The sequence below is a fragment of the Strix uralensis genome, chromosome 9 (genome assembly GCF_047716275.1).
Source record: "Strix uralensis isolate ZFMK-TIS-50842 chromosome 9, bStrUra1, whole genome shotgun sequence".
Classification (NCBI taxonomy): Eukaryota; Metazoa; Chordata; class Aves; order Strigiformes; family Strigidae; genus Strix; species Strix uralensis.
In genome coordinates this window covers 10,348,518-10,365,218 of record NC_133980.1, presented here as the reverse complement: position 1 = coordinate 10,365,218, position 16,701 = coordinate 10,348,518, and the positions used below count along the sequence as shown (strand labels likewise).

The window sequence follows — 16,701 nt, the reverse complement described above, 5'->3', positions numbered from 1 at the left end:
GAGGGGAATGCAGGGGCGGGGGGGGGAAGGAGTAACTACATTGGTTCAATTCTATGAAATGATTAAGTGAAAATACTACACAAACGTCAGTGCAAACAAGGAGATCAAATGCTGTCCACTTTGTTTAGAATACAAATAACCACAAGCTATCACAGAATGCCATCTGCCCTTCTCAGAACATCTCAGCAGATACCAACACATGGAAGGAAAAGGAAGAACATCCCAAACATACAGCCCTTTAGTGCTAATCTATTCGAGGACATTTCCCTTATCAGTAGAAGAAACTTTTCATTAGAACGTATCCAAAAGATGAACAAGAACACGTGTTCATCCTGGGGAGGTGTGGTGTGCAACAGGGACAACCAACACAAAACAGTCAAAACATTCCCTGTGATCACCTTCTTATGCAGAACTTTAGAAGGGACATCAAGAGTTCATCTAGTCCTAATCTGAACTTTCCTATAACCACAAAATAGTCTGGTAACAAGGTTTTCCAGTTAAAAGACACCAATTCAAAGGAATTAATCTATACATTTTCTGACTTCCAGTTAAATATCAAAGTTGCATTGGCCTGAATACTTTGCTCTGCATAGTATAAAAGTTGTCAGTGCACAGTGCGTTTGGGTTCTTAAATTGTAGGAAGAAGATACTCTACCAAATAAATACAGCATAATTCTCTTTCTCTTGAACTGTCACGTATAAGAGGAACCAGGCAGGCAGCTCTTACGTTTTCTCCACGCAGTATTCTTTGTACATAATTGCACTGTTAGATAGATCAAAAGGCTCAAACTCCACATAACAGCAACTAGAAGGGAAATCCAGAGACCCTTCTTCACTTGACAGGACTAATCGTTCAAAATTATGCAGCTAAGATCATACATACAAGGGTATTCTATCACAATTTTTGGAGACCTCCTTGCCAGACAACGGAAGTAGTCATTACTTTCTGTTAATACCACTGCAACAGCTCCTACGCTCATGTACACCATTGGGACATTAGCACAGGCCAAACGCTGTCACAAATCTATCAAACTAGAAGTGGTACACAAAGTCACTGAGCATTACAAATGCCACTTTCTACTCTTGTTTTGTGTCAGTACTGCACAAACTTGACCAGGAGAGCCACAGTAGCACTCTGCTGTACAAAAGATTAGCTCTGTAGTCTAACCCATCATATTTGGAAATGCAAATAAAGTGTATTGTACTATTACTGAATATTAATGATGCTTCCTATCAACTGTTGTTTACCCGGTTGCTTTTTTCAAGCAGAGCTGGCTGTGCCTGTGGTGTTATGCAACCCTCAGCAAATCCACATGCCTACTGTCTTTCTGAGATCTCAAGGTAACAGAGCCGGAATTCAGGCATCTTTCCCGCTCAAAGCCTGTCTTTGACATACATCAGGGCATTTTAGTGAAAGCAATGAATTGTAACTCCATTTGTCTCTACATTTTTTTGTTACTAAACTCAAGTACCTCCAACTATTAACTAGAGAGTGATATTCTAATAATATTAACTAGAAAGCTGCATGCTGTTAATGACTTACTACACAGTTTATTTAGTATGGGACATCATTAGATGAAGAAAAACTGATAAACTGTTTGTGTAGGGTGGTGTTAACTGCTTCTGAGCAAACAAAGCAGACTGAAGGCCAAGATACCAAAACAAACTGATGATCTGTAAGAGTTCTACATAGGCACTGAAGACTGAGCAACAGTATTACTGTCACCAATTTCTATTATACAACAAATCACTGAAAAGACAAATAACTCATCAGTTACAAAACTGTTTTGGACTTGTAAGACCATAATAAAGACGGTCTTTATGTGAACTCTTACATTCTCAGCATGTTTCCTGTTCTCATAGTCATCCCTCTATGCATCTATAAAGGCATGCATCTTCACAGGCTAAAGCACAGCAAAGCCACCTCTCAAAGAACTTAACTGAAATAATCTGAATTCCATACCAGGTCCTCTCATTACTTCTAAGACCACCTGCTTCATTTTCCCTGTCCCTTTTACAACACTTGAGAACACAAGCTCTCAAGACCATATACACTCAGTACAATCTCATTAATTACTGTATGAAATACTGTCCTCTTAAAGAAACAAGAAGTCGCAAAACATTCATTGGTTTCATACAGGGTGTACTTAATAACTACCTAAAAGCACCTTCAGCAAAGTACCAGTCCCTCCCATCCTTTCCCCAAATCCTTCCTACTTTCCAATTTCTGTACACCAACTTTTTTCTTTTGTATTACTACAACATCCCACTTAAATCACTCCCACGTATTTGCCTGGTTCCAACCTTCCTGTATGGAAGAAACACTTTTTTCAAAACCTATTACCACATCAAGCACAGGTACAAATACATGCTCTAAAGGCATCCAAACCCACACATTCTTCTCTTCTCCTATCAGAAATAAATCAGACACAGATTTCATCATCCTTTGATTCAAATATTTCTGCTACCCCACTCTTCCTACTCACTCTGATTATTTTCTCAGCATCCTTTCCCAGGTTCTTGGCCCTTTGACATTCTTTCAGAACCTAAACATCATGGATGTATGAAACAGCAAACATGGTGGGATCTCTGTTAAACCAACAATTACACACAGGAGTGAGTTGTCCAAGTGTCCCTTGGAAGAAACATGCAGTGTGATACCTATCTTAGGCCATTTTTCATCTTTACGAGCTGTGAAACAAACAAGCCGGTAACATCAAACAGTGAGGCTTATAGAAAACACAGAACATGTATTCTTGCAACAATTTTTTTCCTTAGTACCATATTTAAACATCTGTCCAAGCATCTTGACTTTTTATTATCCCCTTCTTCTACTACACTAATCTTTCGCTGTCAAAACTAGTGCAAGTTTTATTTTCCCATCAGTTTCCTTTAGAAGAACAAAAACCTGTAAGTGCTAGGTTTATTGCTCATCTTGTTACACTAAGCTTTTAATTTCTATTAAGGGCAAACATATTTCCAGAAAGCTAGTTAGTGTACTCACTGGGGGAAAAGCAATCATGTTTGATACATGAATTCCTAGCACTGATACAGTCTAATCTAAACTCTACAGAAGACAACATAATGCTGCTTTAAAAACCACACACACAAACCTCAAGCCACCTTCAAAGGGAAAAATGATAGCTATGTTACGACAAACAGGATTTATTCTAATAAGCGTATGTATGAGTGTAACAGAAGAGTGCAGTCAGAGAGCTCAGACAGAGCAATTCATTTCCCGGTCAAAAACTCTTGGGGTCAGCCCAAACTAGTGAGTACTGTCAAGCTGGTATTGAGACCATCACCACAAGCTCTGTGATTCAGACACAAGTATGGATAAATCTACGGGCCATGGGAAAGGAGATGGGGGGTGGGGGGTGGGAAAAAAACCAACGGAAAAAATATCTTTTTTTTGTAAAAAGTGATGTAACAAATTAAATTATTAGTGAGACAGAAGCTTTAACCATTAATATATAAAAACCTAACTAATGTAAGTTCTCGTACTAACCTGTACAACATCTGTGATGCAAGGTAATGCCAATGAATGGAAAAAGTAACTTTGTGAATACATCATTTAGAAGGAATTTCTCCCTTTGAGAAAGGGCAAGAGAAATAACGCTGGAGGGGACAGGAAGCCGGCCAACACTTCAGATCGAAATAGTCAAACTCAACGTACTTCCCTGCCACAGACACTACAGTCACGGCAGCCTTATTTCCCTCGCACGTTATAACACAAGCACAGCAAGTAGCTCCTGTCTAGAGGGAGGCACCGTCTAACCGCAGCCTTTTTCAAGTGGTTCCCCCACCAAAAGCATCTCACGGATGTTTTTCTTTCATTTCTCGTCACTTTCAAAGCCTTAACACGCACGCAGAAGCAACGGCTGCAAAACTCTCAGGTACAGGGAAATAAATGAGACAGACGCACATCGGGTGAAAAAGCCTTATAAGATTTCGCAACGTGAAGGAGGAGGAGAGGCCAGTAAATCTCTGAAGTGCTGGTCCTCAGAAAAAGGCACCGTCATTCCTCCGTGAAAAGAAGTTTGGGGAGCCCTTCCCAAAGGGGGCCACAGGTAAGGGAAGGTGCTTTCCTCTGTGTCAACGTCGTTTCAAGAAAAACAAACAAACAAACGAACAACAAAAAAACCCAAAAACCCAAAAAACAACCACCTAGAAAACCCGCAAAACCCCTAAACACCTCAAACCCAATACGTCTTAAAAATAAAATAATGATCCAAGTGAAGCCGGCAGGTCTCCCCAGCCCCTACACCCCCCCGTTCCCGGCGGGGGGAAGGACTCCCCTCTCTCACGCCCTCCGGCCCGGCTCCCCCTCAGCCCTCCCGCTCGCACCCCCGCTTCCTCCGGGGACCCCACGGCAGCAGCGGCCCGGGCAGAGGCGCCGGGACGGGGCCGCCCCGGAGGGCCGGGCCGAGGCGAGGGGTCGCCCGGCCCGGGGGTGTGCGGGGTGCATGGGAAGCCCCCGGCCGCGTCCCGGCGCCGCGCCCTCCCCCGCCCCGCGGAGGCGGGAGGCACCTACCAGCTGCTGCCGGACCCACCGCAACATCCCCGGCGGCGCGGGTCGCGGCCCCCGCGGCGGGGCCCCCCTCGGCGGTGCCGCGCCCTCCGCTGTCGCCGCCGCCTCAGGCCAGCCGCCCGCCGCGGCTCCTCGCCATGGCGCAGGGGCCCGACGCCGAGTTAGGAGCGGCACAGCCCCCCCGGCGCCCCCAGCCGCCGCGGCTGCCGGCGCCCCGCCGCCGCCATCACAGGGCCGCCGCTGACACCCGCAACGCTGTGGCCCGGCCCCAGGAAGTGACGTCTGAGGGCAGGGGGAGGCGGGAAGAGGGGTTGGGTGTGGAGGAATGGAGGAAGGGGCCGAGGAGATGGGTGGGGGGGACGCGCCTTGTGCAGCGCGGGCCTTATCTGCGAGGGGTGACTCGCTGGTCCTGATTTCTTCACTGCCCCAGGTGCTGCTTCTGGATCAGAAGGGCCGTGCGTGGGCCCGAGTGACCTGAGTCCAGGCAGCCTCCTACAGGGACTTGGGCAGGGTTGGCCTGGAAAAAATCCCCCCCTCCCCACAGAGGAGCTCCAGCCGCAGCCTGTCAGGTCTCTGAGTCTGTCAGCCAGGGCCTCAGCGTCTCTGAGACTCCCCTTTTCTAGTGAAGTGAAGCTACTTCACATCTTCATTGGTTTTATCTTCACTTTCTTCTAAAAAAATGCAAAATGTACACATGTTGGAATAAAGACTTTGAAAAGAGGCTTGATAACCACTGATTTCAACTCAAAAAACAAGTGCAGAGTGTGTAGGTGTCCCAAAGCAAGGTACACGTGCTGGGAGGATCTGGCACCTTTCTCCTGCTACTGGCAGTGTTGTGCTAAACTGCTGTTTGGTTAAAATTGGGTGCTGAAATGTGTTGATGTCAGGCAGTGATCTCTCTGAAATCTTCCATTTTGCTCTAAAAACAGCTACTACTTACAAAAACAAAACAGTGTTCAGCTTCAAACATGCACACCTATACAAGTCTGCAGCTTCTGGGCCTCTGGGGCTAAGAACTAAAGGAGATTATTTTAAGCAGTAAAGACCTGGGTATTTGTGACCGAACACTGTTGTCAGTGAAGTCAATGACAACTTTGACACTGACTTAAAGAGAAGTCTTTTTTGCATGTAAAGTTCAGAGTACCATTCCTGCCATTCCCATTTGTTCCTAGGTAATTATGATATATAGCAACGAATCATAAACGTATCTGCCATAGAGCTAACGTAGTTTTTACTGTTCAGTTAGAAATTTAGACCATAATTCAGGATTTAAGATAAATGATATAATGCCTGGACAACTGAATCTTGTGGTGAATGCTGATGGTTTAAGCATATGCATTTAATTAGAAAAATAACCTTGAAACAGTGGAGAATAAGACTATTTTTATCAGGCATTTAGGAAAGCTAATGTTAGCAAAACTCTGTATTAAATGCTAGGCATTATTTCAAAACAGTTAAATACATCAAAGCTGAGTTTCAAACAGCTTGCATTACCCTATTCATCTAATGTGAAGTCTAAAGTAACAGTGATTTCATAGTTATGGCACATTGCCTGGAGAGTGGCCTTAAGCCAGAAGCTTAACCGATACACTCAATATTCTCATGCTCCTCCTTTATCATCAGACGTAGAACAGGGTCCTGACCACTACATGCTAACAATCATATGCCATTTCTCCAAAGTGCAGGTATATTTGTCGCTGTGTCCTTGCCAAATTCAAGTATGAGTTGCACTTTCTGCAAGCCTCTATTTCCATGGCTTGCAGTTGTGTTACATAAAGCTACTTTGCGCTTCCTGTTCCATGTTGCTGTAATGATACTATTTCACCAGACAAAACTTGGAAGCGATTTACAAGTGATTTGAACCCTGCAGTTTATGTTTTTACTTTAAAAAGTATTTTAGTGGATGAAATTATATTGGTAGGATGAAATTATTTTGCTGTGTGCGGCAGAAGGGTCTGACTGCATGTGTTTTCCACTATGCAGCAAAATTCCAACAGAATGACATCCTTGCCTAATGTCTTGGCTAGTAAAACTTTGCACCTTTTAAATTGTTCAAAAGCCCATACTAGACATTTATGGAGTTTCATCTCACCCTTGCGAGCTAAATATTTTTCAGAAAATAAAAATTGAAGCTGAGCAGCCGAGCCAGATATTGATTAGCCAATAACAGTCCAGCACTTCTGGAATCAAAGGTCAACTGTATTAAGAATGAAGATTCCCATACTGGGATTGAGTGCACCCTCATCAAGTTCACCAACGACACCAAGCTGTGTGGTGCGGTCGACATGCTGGAGGGAAGGGATCCATCCAGAGGGACCTGAACAGACTGGAGAAGTGGGCCTGTGCAAACCTCATGAAGTTCAACAAGGCCAAGTGCAAGGCAGGGGGGTTGGGACTAGATGATCTTTAAGGCATCTTCCAACCCAAACCATTCTATGATTCTATGATATCAGAGATCCCACTTTAAAATATTGCCCTGAAACCTCACCTGAATTTGCATAGCTGGCTTATACAGAAAAAAAAAAAAAAAACAAACAACTGCTGAAGAAAAAAATCACTTTCTGATATGAAGATTAGGTTTAACCTATCACCTAGGCTTTCTTGATGAGACTCCAAGCTTTCCACTGAGAGCAGTGATTTCAGATGTTTGTTTAGCAAGATGAGGACACAAATGTTGTCCGATATAAAAATGTGTACACAAACATAAAAGCACACACTTAAATGTTAGTCCCAGCAAGCTTTTAATGATATGTGCATGAGTAATTCTTATGTAATCAATGGTACTACTTTTAGGTTTATAAAATTAAACATTGGTGTCCACAGAATCATTGCCTGAACATGCAACCATCAAACTGACAGTGGGGCTGTTGATGTTACTCCTTGACCTTGTTCTTGTGTGAGACATTCATGCATTTCCATTGTTCTTGAATGGTGTTTTGGGGCCATTCTTCAGCAGGAGCTGGTGAATTGTTGGCACACTGTATGGCTGTATGGCCACATCTAGTATGTGATGAGATGGGATGGAAGTGCGGCACTGATGCCAGAGGGTGAGCTGCCTCCAGCATTCCTGCCTTTGAAAACTTTGATTCGCTTGTAGCTGAACTCTTTCCCCTGCCACATCCCTGGGTGCACCAGCCACATCGCAGGTTGCTGCTGCAGTGCAAACAAGGCACACAATTAGCAAAAGGGCCAGTGCGTGCTGGTGCACGGGCAGTGAGGCAGCCCAGGTCTTGTGTTGCAGCTAGTGAGCACTTCTGTCCTTTGGGGCCAAACAGAAAAACAGCAAAGCCTAAGAGGAGTGGAGCAGGGATGTAGGTTTGTGTAGCAAAGGACTAATAATAGCTCCTTACAGTACACCATTTTCCTGTTGGAGAATTCCTCTCAATATTTTGTTTTCAATTAAATATTTTGTCATTTTTTTAAATGAGTGTTTTAATCCATGCATTATTTACTTAAGTAACTGCGGTCTAATTAAAAATGTACACTAACTATAAAAACGCCCATTTTGTTTCTAATCCGTAGAGAGAAAGAGCTGCCTGAGAGACACAGAGTTTCTTCAAGGCATCTTTATTCCACAGGCATTCAATTACTGGCTGAAGCACCAATTATATATAGATCATCAGTGGCTGATTTTCAGTCACAAGGCCCTTCGTCTAAACACACATGTGGATTCTTGCCTAGAGCAACCAGTCTTCAGGGAAAAAGTAAGAGTTAGAAAATGAACTGAGCTTTTTAAAGGAAAACCTTTTGTGTAGTTTGTTATTGCTTTTTTGTGCCCTGCAAGAAGATCAGATTAAATTGCAGGATGCACAAGGTGACATTTCCAAGACATTTACGGGATCTACAAAATAGTGCATTATTTTGTTATTTCTTCTTTCTTACCCATTCTCTCAATTGCTAAAACCTGGTTCCTGACATAAAACTTCACCTTTCTATCATTTCTTTTTCCTTTCATGTGAAGGTTTTGTTTACATCATAGAGCTTCAACTCTTACCCAACACATTAAGCTCAACAGAGCCAGATCCCAGAGCACCAGGTTAGGGCCTGCATGCGGCATGCAGAAGGTCAAACCTGTCAGGTCCCCTGCACACACACAGAGGCCTTTGCACTGCACCACACTTCACAAAAAGACACTCTGCGCTTACATGATCTCCTGACTGTATGGAATAGCCTGGCCTGCTAAATGCAAGTCAGAGAGTTTGGGGTCAATGCTACCCAGTTTGCAAGGCCCCAGGATAACAGCAAGCTGTGGAAAAATTATAGTTCATCCTCCCGTTCAGCCTCACTGTTAACTTTTTAATTCTGTGTTGCCTGTAAGCCATAATGTTTGGTTTGTGGCTTTATCTAGAACTGCGGGTTTTTTTTTTTTCCCCCCTCCTAGGAAAGCAGTCCAAGATTAGAGGAAACAGGAAATGCTTAAAAGTAATCCCTTATCTTCATGAAGCTGAGTATGACCAGGATGAAGAATAAAACTCTGGTTGTTCATGCCCCTTTTTTTCTTCTTTTATTTTTTTTTTTTTAGAGGAAGAGCTAAATTTTGAACCTACAGCTCATAAAGTTTGGAACATCTCTTATCTTGATAGAAACTGGAAGACTCATAATCTTGCAAAACAGGGTTTTGTGAGGAAATGTATTAAGATTAGTCAGTTAATTGCTATTATATCCTGGACAGTGACATCATTTTGCTATTCTGTATTATAAGCGCAGATATCTTACAAAATATGAATTTTTCTCCAGACTTCTTATTTAGTGATTTATAAAAATACAGTTTTCCAACTATTTCATTCTTATACTCACCCTTTTATAACAATTTACTTTTCTTATTTGTATGCTCAAATGATTATTGGACACATTCATACATCACCTCATGTTTAGCCCTTGTGAAAAATTGCCAGGCAGAAAAGGATGCATTTCATTGTTTGGATTTCTTAATAAATACTCATAATATATTCTACATGAAAGCTTTTTTTCTGCTTTGTAGCATCTCAGTTAAAACCACGGAGTAGATAATGAAAGATTGAATTCTGGAGAATAAACACAGGGACTAGTATCTGGGTCTCTTGACACTAGTCTCCTAGGACACTACTGTGACAACTGTAATACAAACACTGACACACCTAGGTATGTTACTTTGGAAAGAAGTTTGAGATCTTTGTGCGAAAGGAACATAGGAATTCTGTTCATGGATGTACGCACTCTGTCTTGGCTTAATAGCTTATTTCAAAATAGTGTAACGTCTACTATATGGGACATTCTCTGGATAGTGGGAGGTTCAAATGCCCTCATGTAGAACCTCTGTTTCCCATGTCTTGGAGGCCATACTGAATTTGATAGATGTTTTCTGAGACCACCTCCTGGTTAAGACTTTACAGTCATGTAAGCTGGAAAAAGCTTTGTTATTAAATCTCAATGATTTAGATATGAAGTAAGCTTGTCATAACTAAGGGTGTATCTATATTATATATTATTTATATTTCCAGGGCTCAGCTTTTCTAGTATTTGAGCTAGCTCATATAAAGCTAACTTAGATGTCCCTATACTGCACTCAAATTACGAAGCAGATATTCCTCAAGGTGTTCCTTGCTGTGCTGTTGGCTGGGTTGTAGCCAGGTTGAATGCTGAAAACCTAACTTGGGTGCTTATGGATTTTACCGTTTTCAGCAGCAATGAGCAGTGATTACAAAAGCTCCTCTTCAAGGATCTTCCCTTCTCTCAACTCATCCAGGGATAAAGGCAAAACAATTTAGGAGTGCCTTCTCCATCAACTCCCCGACATTTAAGCATGTGCATCAATGGTAAGTGACAGGATATGACCCAGTATCAGTGAATTCCTCCCTTTCTCAAGAGTCTGAGAGATTAAACTGGCAGATGGTGACTCTTAACTGTGTGCCTGTTTTGTACAGGTGTCTTGAAAAGAGTAATAGTTGCTCCCTCCTCAGGCATCTCCATGACAAAGCACAGGGCTCCAGTGTGTCTGGGTTGGACAAATGCCTCAGCAAACAAGGCAGAGACAGCTTGGAGGGGCAAGACAGACACCTTAGCGAGGTAAAGAAAATTTCAGTGTCTCATCTAAAACTGATACAGCCACCTTGGGCTGTAAAGGACAAAATAAAAGAGCTTTGCCAATGTTGGCCATGAACACAGGTTTCAGATACATCAGCAGGTATGAGAAGGCCTCACAGATCAAGACAAAATGACTAGCTTGCACTTAACACTGTTGAGGCTGTTCATTAGTACAGCTGTAAAAGCATTTTTTTTTAACAGAGATGCATTTTATACAGCAAAAGGGTTTAGCAAAAGCATTTGCCAACCAGAATAAGCTGGCAAAACCACTTCTTTCTTCCAGTACAGTGTTTACAGTAAAGTTTTTGGCACTTCAAAATTGTAAATTAATCACATCTCCAGTTGATATTTGCTGTGGGACCTATCTGCATCTCAGAATAAGTATCTTAAGTCTCTTAAGAACCACCATCCTTCCTACCTAAACCAAGTGCTAATGTGTGCTAATAACACACTCTGTATCTCCAGGCATATCTCCTGTAGTGTAGGTGTGTCCACCAGCAATGCCAAGCTGTCTCCAAACAGCTGCTCACCTCCCTCACCCTGTCAGTGCTTTGAGGGTGCTAATGGACCTTTGTGGACCTCAGCAGCCTTACCTAGGCCCTCTCCCCATCCTGCCCATGGGCCTGGGGCTGCCCATCCTGTCCCGACAATTCTATGGGATGCCAATCTCCAGCCCTGCCCAGTGGTGGACCTGTTGATCCGGACCATGACCTCATTTTAGCTCTGTCACCATAAACTGACGATCTGCTCTCTTGATTGAATGTGGCCACCAGCTCCAGGCTGGCCCTGCTCCCTTGCTAAGGTGGTAGGATAGAGCCTGGCCTCCCAGTCTGGGGATCCCCCACTGCTCTCTGGCCCCCCTGGAGCCACTGTCCCGTGCTGTGCCCTGTGCTGGTTTGTGCACGTCAGTCAGGCTTTCCTCACCCTCAGACACAGTACATTGTAGTTTAGGTTACCACTGATGCTGATGTACACTGCCATTTTATATTTAATATTTGAATAGCAATCACAAAAAGGGTTTTGGCTGGGGTTTTTTTCCCTTCTTTATTTTGAGGTAAACATAGTAAAGTGGGGTTATATATACTACTCTTGGGCCATGAGACTTTACTGGCCTTTAGCATGGAGTACCATAACTAAAAGATGATTTTTAGCACAAGTTGTGTATCACATAGCAAGAGTATGTGTATAGTCTAATGACAGATCATGGTACTACTGATACCACAACACCTCCGCATTTCACTTCCAGCTAAGCTTCAAGAAAAGTCACAGAGGTTCAGAGTTTCAAAAACCTGTCTATAATTTCAGAGTCAGACTTCAGAACTAACTACAGTAACGAATAAAATCACAGGAATGTTTAGCAGTTCTTAAGCTCTATAAATCTGAGACTGGATACTCAAAATTTGAGTGTGTATTTATTTGATTAATTAATTTGAAAAAATGATTTGTGGTCTAGTATTCTAGAAGTAGGGTGCAATAATCTACCATACAGGGATGTCTGTGGTCTCTGCAGACAAAAAAAAAAGATAGCTGTGAACATGACAGATGATGTTCCTGCAGCCATATGAGACAAAGAAACATATGGCTGCTCTGTCTGAAGTTCCTACAATGCTTTATGTCTTCAAAGTGTAGCAAAACATTGGCTAATTAACATAATTAAAGCATTTTACAAATTATTCCTAATTATTTTTGCAAATGTAAATGATGCTGATGTGAAGTTTTTTGCTGTGCATGATGAATACCGAGGTCTCATTTTACTGAGTACTGTAATCAAATTTAGAACAAACGTTATATAAGTGCATAAGCAATCCTAATCCTAATCCCTTTTCTGCTGTCTCACTTTCTCCATCTAGGCTTGCTGCAGCTGTAAATCTATAAATCTCCCATATTTCATGATTTCCCCACATATTTTTATTTTTGTTTCCCAATCTCCTGTCTTTTTCTGAAAGCGTACATTTTTAGTTGATAATGGTTCTAACGGAATGAGAGGTCTGGGTTTTAACCTTCTGCCAGCTTTCTTATTGTACTCTATGTTTGATCACAGCAAAGGTACTTTACTGATGCTATTGCTATACTGGTGCCCAATCCTATAAGATGTTAAGCCTCACCCTGTTGAAGCACCTGTTGGAACAAATCTAGAGGTCTTTAAACACTTTTTACTCTGTCCTTAGTGGTGTATCTATTGTTTTTGGTGTTTTATTAATGTCTGTAGAGGTTGGCTGAGGGTATGTCAACAATGCATAATTCAAAGTAGCCAGAAGATATCAAAGATAGCTATAAACAAACTAGTTGGTAATAAATAAGTTCTAGCTTTGGAGCACTGAATTCTCTGTGGGCAACCTGACCCTGTTTCTGATTTTACCCTAGGATTTGTGGCAGTGGTGTAATAAGAAATTATTTCACTGGCTCAATGAAAAACGGGGAGGAGGGACAGGATCCTGTACAGATTTAAATGATGGACTCAGAAAAACAAGGGAGAGAGCGCTACTGATTGTGTTTTGTGATATCTTTCCAGGAGATGTTTTGAAATTTACCAGATTCATAAAATTCACCAGAAGCTTTATAAAATAATCCACATATCAATTAAATTATCTTATGACAATTATTATTCTTAATTTTTAAGAAAATGTCCCTTTTATTGAACTGTGTCTTTTATTTGGAATATTTCTAAGGATGCACAATAGCAAAAGATAAGTATTACAGCTGAGTGGTTCACAGCATATAATTTATCCAGTTAATTTAATTTCTTTGTATTTGTCTACAAATTGCTTATAATTTTATGTAATTAATTCATTACATGAACCTAATTGCTAAAATAGCTGTGAGATCGTCCAGCTGAAATAAATAGCAGGCTTTTCATTGACTTGAGTGGGAACAGTGCTAGGCCACTGGAGATTTATCTCTATTCTGTAAATGTCACCAAATTTATTCTCTGAAAGAATGAGCTGTTTCACATTTGACATATTATTCCTCCTGTTTCTTGCTTGCTAAAATAGAAATAATTCTTAAGCAGAGAATATTCACATTTATAAATTGATGAGTCCTGCACTTATTCTCCAATTTATTTTTTTTTTAATGTGCCTGCCCATAAATCTGTTTGCTAAAATATATGTGGAAGAAACCCAACACAATCACTATAAATGTATTTACAAATTGAAACTTATATTTATAATAATTCTTTCTGTGGAATCCACACAGATTAACTAAATTTTGCCTTGCATAACTAAGATTTGGTGATGTGATATATAATATTACCTGGTCAGAGGCTAAAGGAACATATGCAGTCAAAAACTTAGTGCCTGTCGATGGAAATAAGAGTTCAGGTGTCTGTCTTCTTTTTCAGTTATATCAATTGGTTTAATTACTGCTATTGCACTTCCACACAAATCATGCTTCTTTCACAACTAGGACTATAGCATCACAATGACAATGATGGTGACATAATTGCTTGTATTAATTATATGAAGACTTCAAATCTCATATGAGATTATAGTTAACAGTAAAGCTTCTTGAATGATGAATTTACTAGCCACTTGATAACTTACAGATTTCATGGCAGCTACTAGATTCCCATGCTAAAATATAAGGCAACAGCTTAGCATATAGTGCTCAAGCACATGTTAATAGATGACGAGCAATAGGAAGCAAAACAATAGTATTTCATATTTTTTAAGTAACTGTATTTCCTTTTGTTTTGTTCATCCCCAGTTTTGCTCATTCCACAAAAATATATTCTGATGCTTCAATATCACTGACATCAGTTGTGAGTTAAGCAACTGTCTTCTAGAAAATAAAATGGGCAGCAGTTTTCCAGCCCCACACTCCTGCCCAAGGCAGGACCTGCTGCACCAGCCAATCCTGGTCATCCAGCTGCTCCTAAAAATCAATTACAAAGGCCCAACATGTCCCAAAGCAGTAAGTTTTTCTGAACCTCTAACCTAGATCTTCACCAGAAGGTAATTTTTTTTGCTTCTTATCCTGGCCCAAATATGAGGAACAATAGTGAGCAATAGCTTTGTACTATCTGAAAATAGTCCTTCTTCCTTAACCTGAAGAACACCCAGTTTACTCAAATTTTGCTCATAAAATCTGTGGTTCTTTTCTCATCTGGACATTTACCTGCTGGCCACTTCATTTCCAAATTGCCAAGTACCAAACAGGGCCGGTACTTTAACTGAGGCCTTGTCTGTGCTGCATAGAGCGGAAAAATCGTTTCACTTATCTTGCATACATTTGTATAACTCATAACAAGATACGGTGTTTGTTCACCGCATAGCTATCACACTGTTGACTACTGGTCAATATATGTTCTGCTATGACATTTTAAACTTTTTTTTCCTGCAGGCCAAATCAGTCACTTTATATCTAATATTCATGCAATTTATTATTCTTAAGTAATTCCTATTTTTTCATTGATTTTTTTTTAGCACCACCCAGGCTATTTATCTAGTTTACCAAGATTATTTTGAATTTGGGTCCTCTCCTTCAAAGTGCCTCCCAGCTTGGTATCATCTGCAAATATAATAACACAGTATTCCCTAATCTGAATGCTTAATGAAAATACTGATTAGTTTTGGACCCAGAATAGATTCCCACAAGAACCATCCTTCCATTTTCACAATGAAAATGGATTTGACCAGCACTAGCTCTTATTATTAACCTGGATTTGAGCTATCCTTGGAAAACAGATAGTTTCCAGTGCACCCAACTTGCATGGCTACCCTGGAGCCTTTCTTGAGATAAACAGGATTCTGGGTTAGTCAAAAAATTCATTACAGTGCACACAGATGGCTAAAACAATTGTTATTGAACTGTGTTAGCCCTTTGGAGAAATGCCATCTGAAAATACCTGAAGGTGATATGGACAATGTGCATTATCCAACTTGTGCATTTTTACTGATATTCTGCAAGGTAAATGTATATGGTGCCAGGTGAGTTAGCCCTTCTGCATATTGCCAAAAAGATACTGCAGGTGACCCAGAAAGTACAGCAGTCAACAGCTGAGGTTAGATCGTCTACACAATTGCTAAGCTTCCTTATCTTCCTTTTTTACTTCTCATTTGATTGCATTTCCAGCTCTGGTGTGGGATGGATGCTACCCTCCTGAATACAAATCTTGGCTGTAAAACCACCATGAAAGCCACCCCACGGAGATGTGTTCTTGTCTGTCTGTCATACATGGTCAGAACAGCAGGCATTTCTCATGATGTTTTGGGAAAAAGACCAGAGAAATTGAGGGACTCATGGATATGTTCAAAATTTATCAAAACCAATCCAGTTAGGGTTTATTTATTTTTAATAGATTTGTCTTTCTTGAACTTACCTATCTTCCTATTTGAATGCATGTATCTTTGAGCTAAATAAGGAACTGGGGATTTGCCTGTGTAAAGGCACACATAAATTAAAGGAAAAAAATCCTTCTTTTGATAGAAAAGGCTGTTGCTCAGAAAAGAATCTGTAAGAAAAGATTATGAACTCTTTTATTTCAGATTTGAGAACCTGATTTTCATTCTGAGATTGAAGCACGCCTATTAACAGTATAATTTAGATATCAAATTTACCTGTTCTCTTCTACTGCCAGCCTGTATTTGGTTTCAGGGTTCTAATGTTGACTATTAACCTATTTAAATATTCACCAACAGCCTTCTGCCAAGGTAGATTAATTCACCATCTCGTGTCCCTGTCAAGTTGTCAATTTGTCAGATATTTTTCAGTTGCTAGTGCCCTTTATAGTGACAATAATGGCATATAGCTGAGCAACAGTTTTTCTGTTGGTATCTCCTGTTACAGAAAAGCTCTCCAATATTTGAGTAGCTAAAGCTTTCTGTCTTGGAAGTTCTGAAAAATAGGCTTTTAACCAAAAAGCAAGAAGTGTATACAGAAAGGAACTCTTGTACCATCTTGTTTGATTTATGATGGTAAGGGCCTTTAACACCAATATGAAAGTTACCTCTAAAGCTGAAGAAACTGTCAGTTTTTATACCAAATTTATTTTTCATCCAGAACCATGAAGAAAATACATTAACATTAATCACAGAAGGATTCTGGCTCTCCCTCCATTGATGGCCAGAATTAACCCTATGTGAGTCTTTGATAGTATACAGAATCAT

General features: G+C 40.8%; 1 protein-coding gene across 15 annotated transcripts in view; it reads right to left on the bottom strand.

Moving 5' to 3' along the window:
- The window catches only part of ATP11B (ATPase phospholipid transporting 11B (putative)), a 71,500-nt gene extending 66,712 nt beyond the window's left edge, over positions 1-4,788 (bottom strand). For all 15 annotated transcript variants that reach the window (XR_012630123.1, XR_012630124.1, XR_012630122.1 and 12 more), the window contains exon 1: positions 4,535-4,788. Coding sequence is in view for 12 of the 15 variants with exons in the window: in XM_074878579.1 (XP_074734680.1) it covers positions 4,535-4,561 (27 nt within the window). In the remaining 3 variants the exon portion in view is untranslated. The remainder of the gene's footprint in view (positions 1-4,534) is intronic.
- Between the last annotated feature and the right edge of the window lie 11,913 nt (positions 4,789-16,701).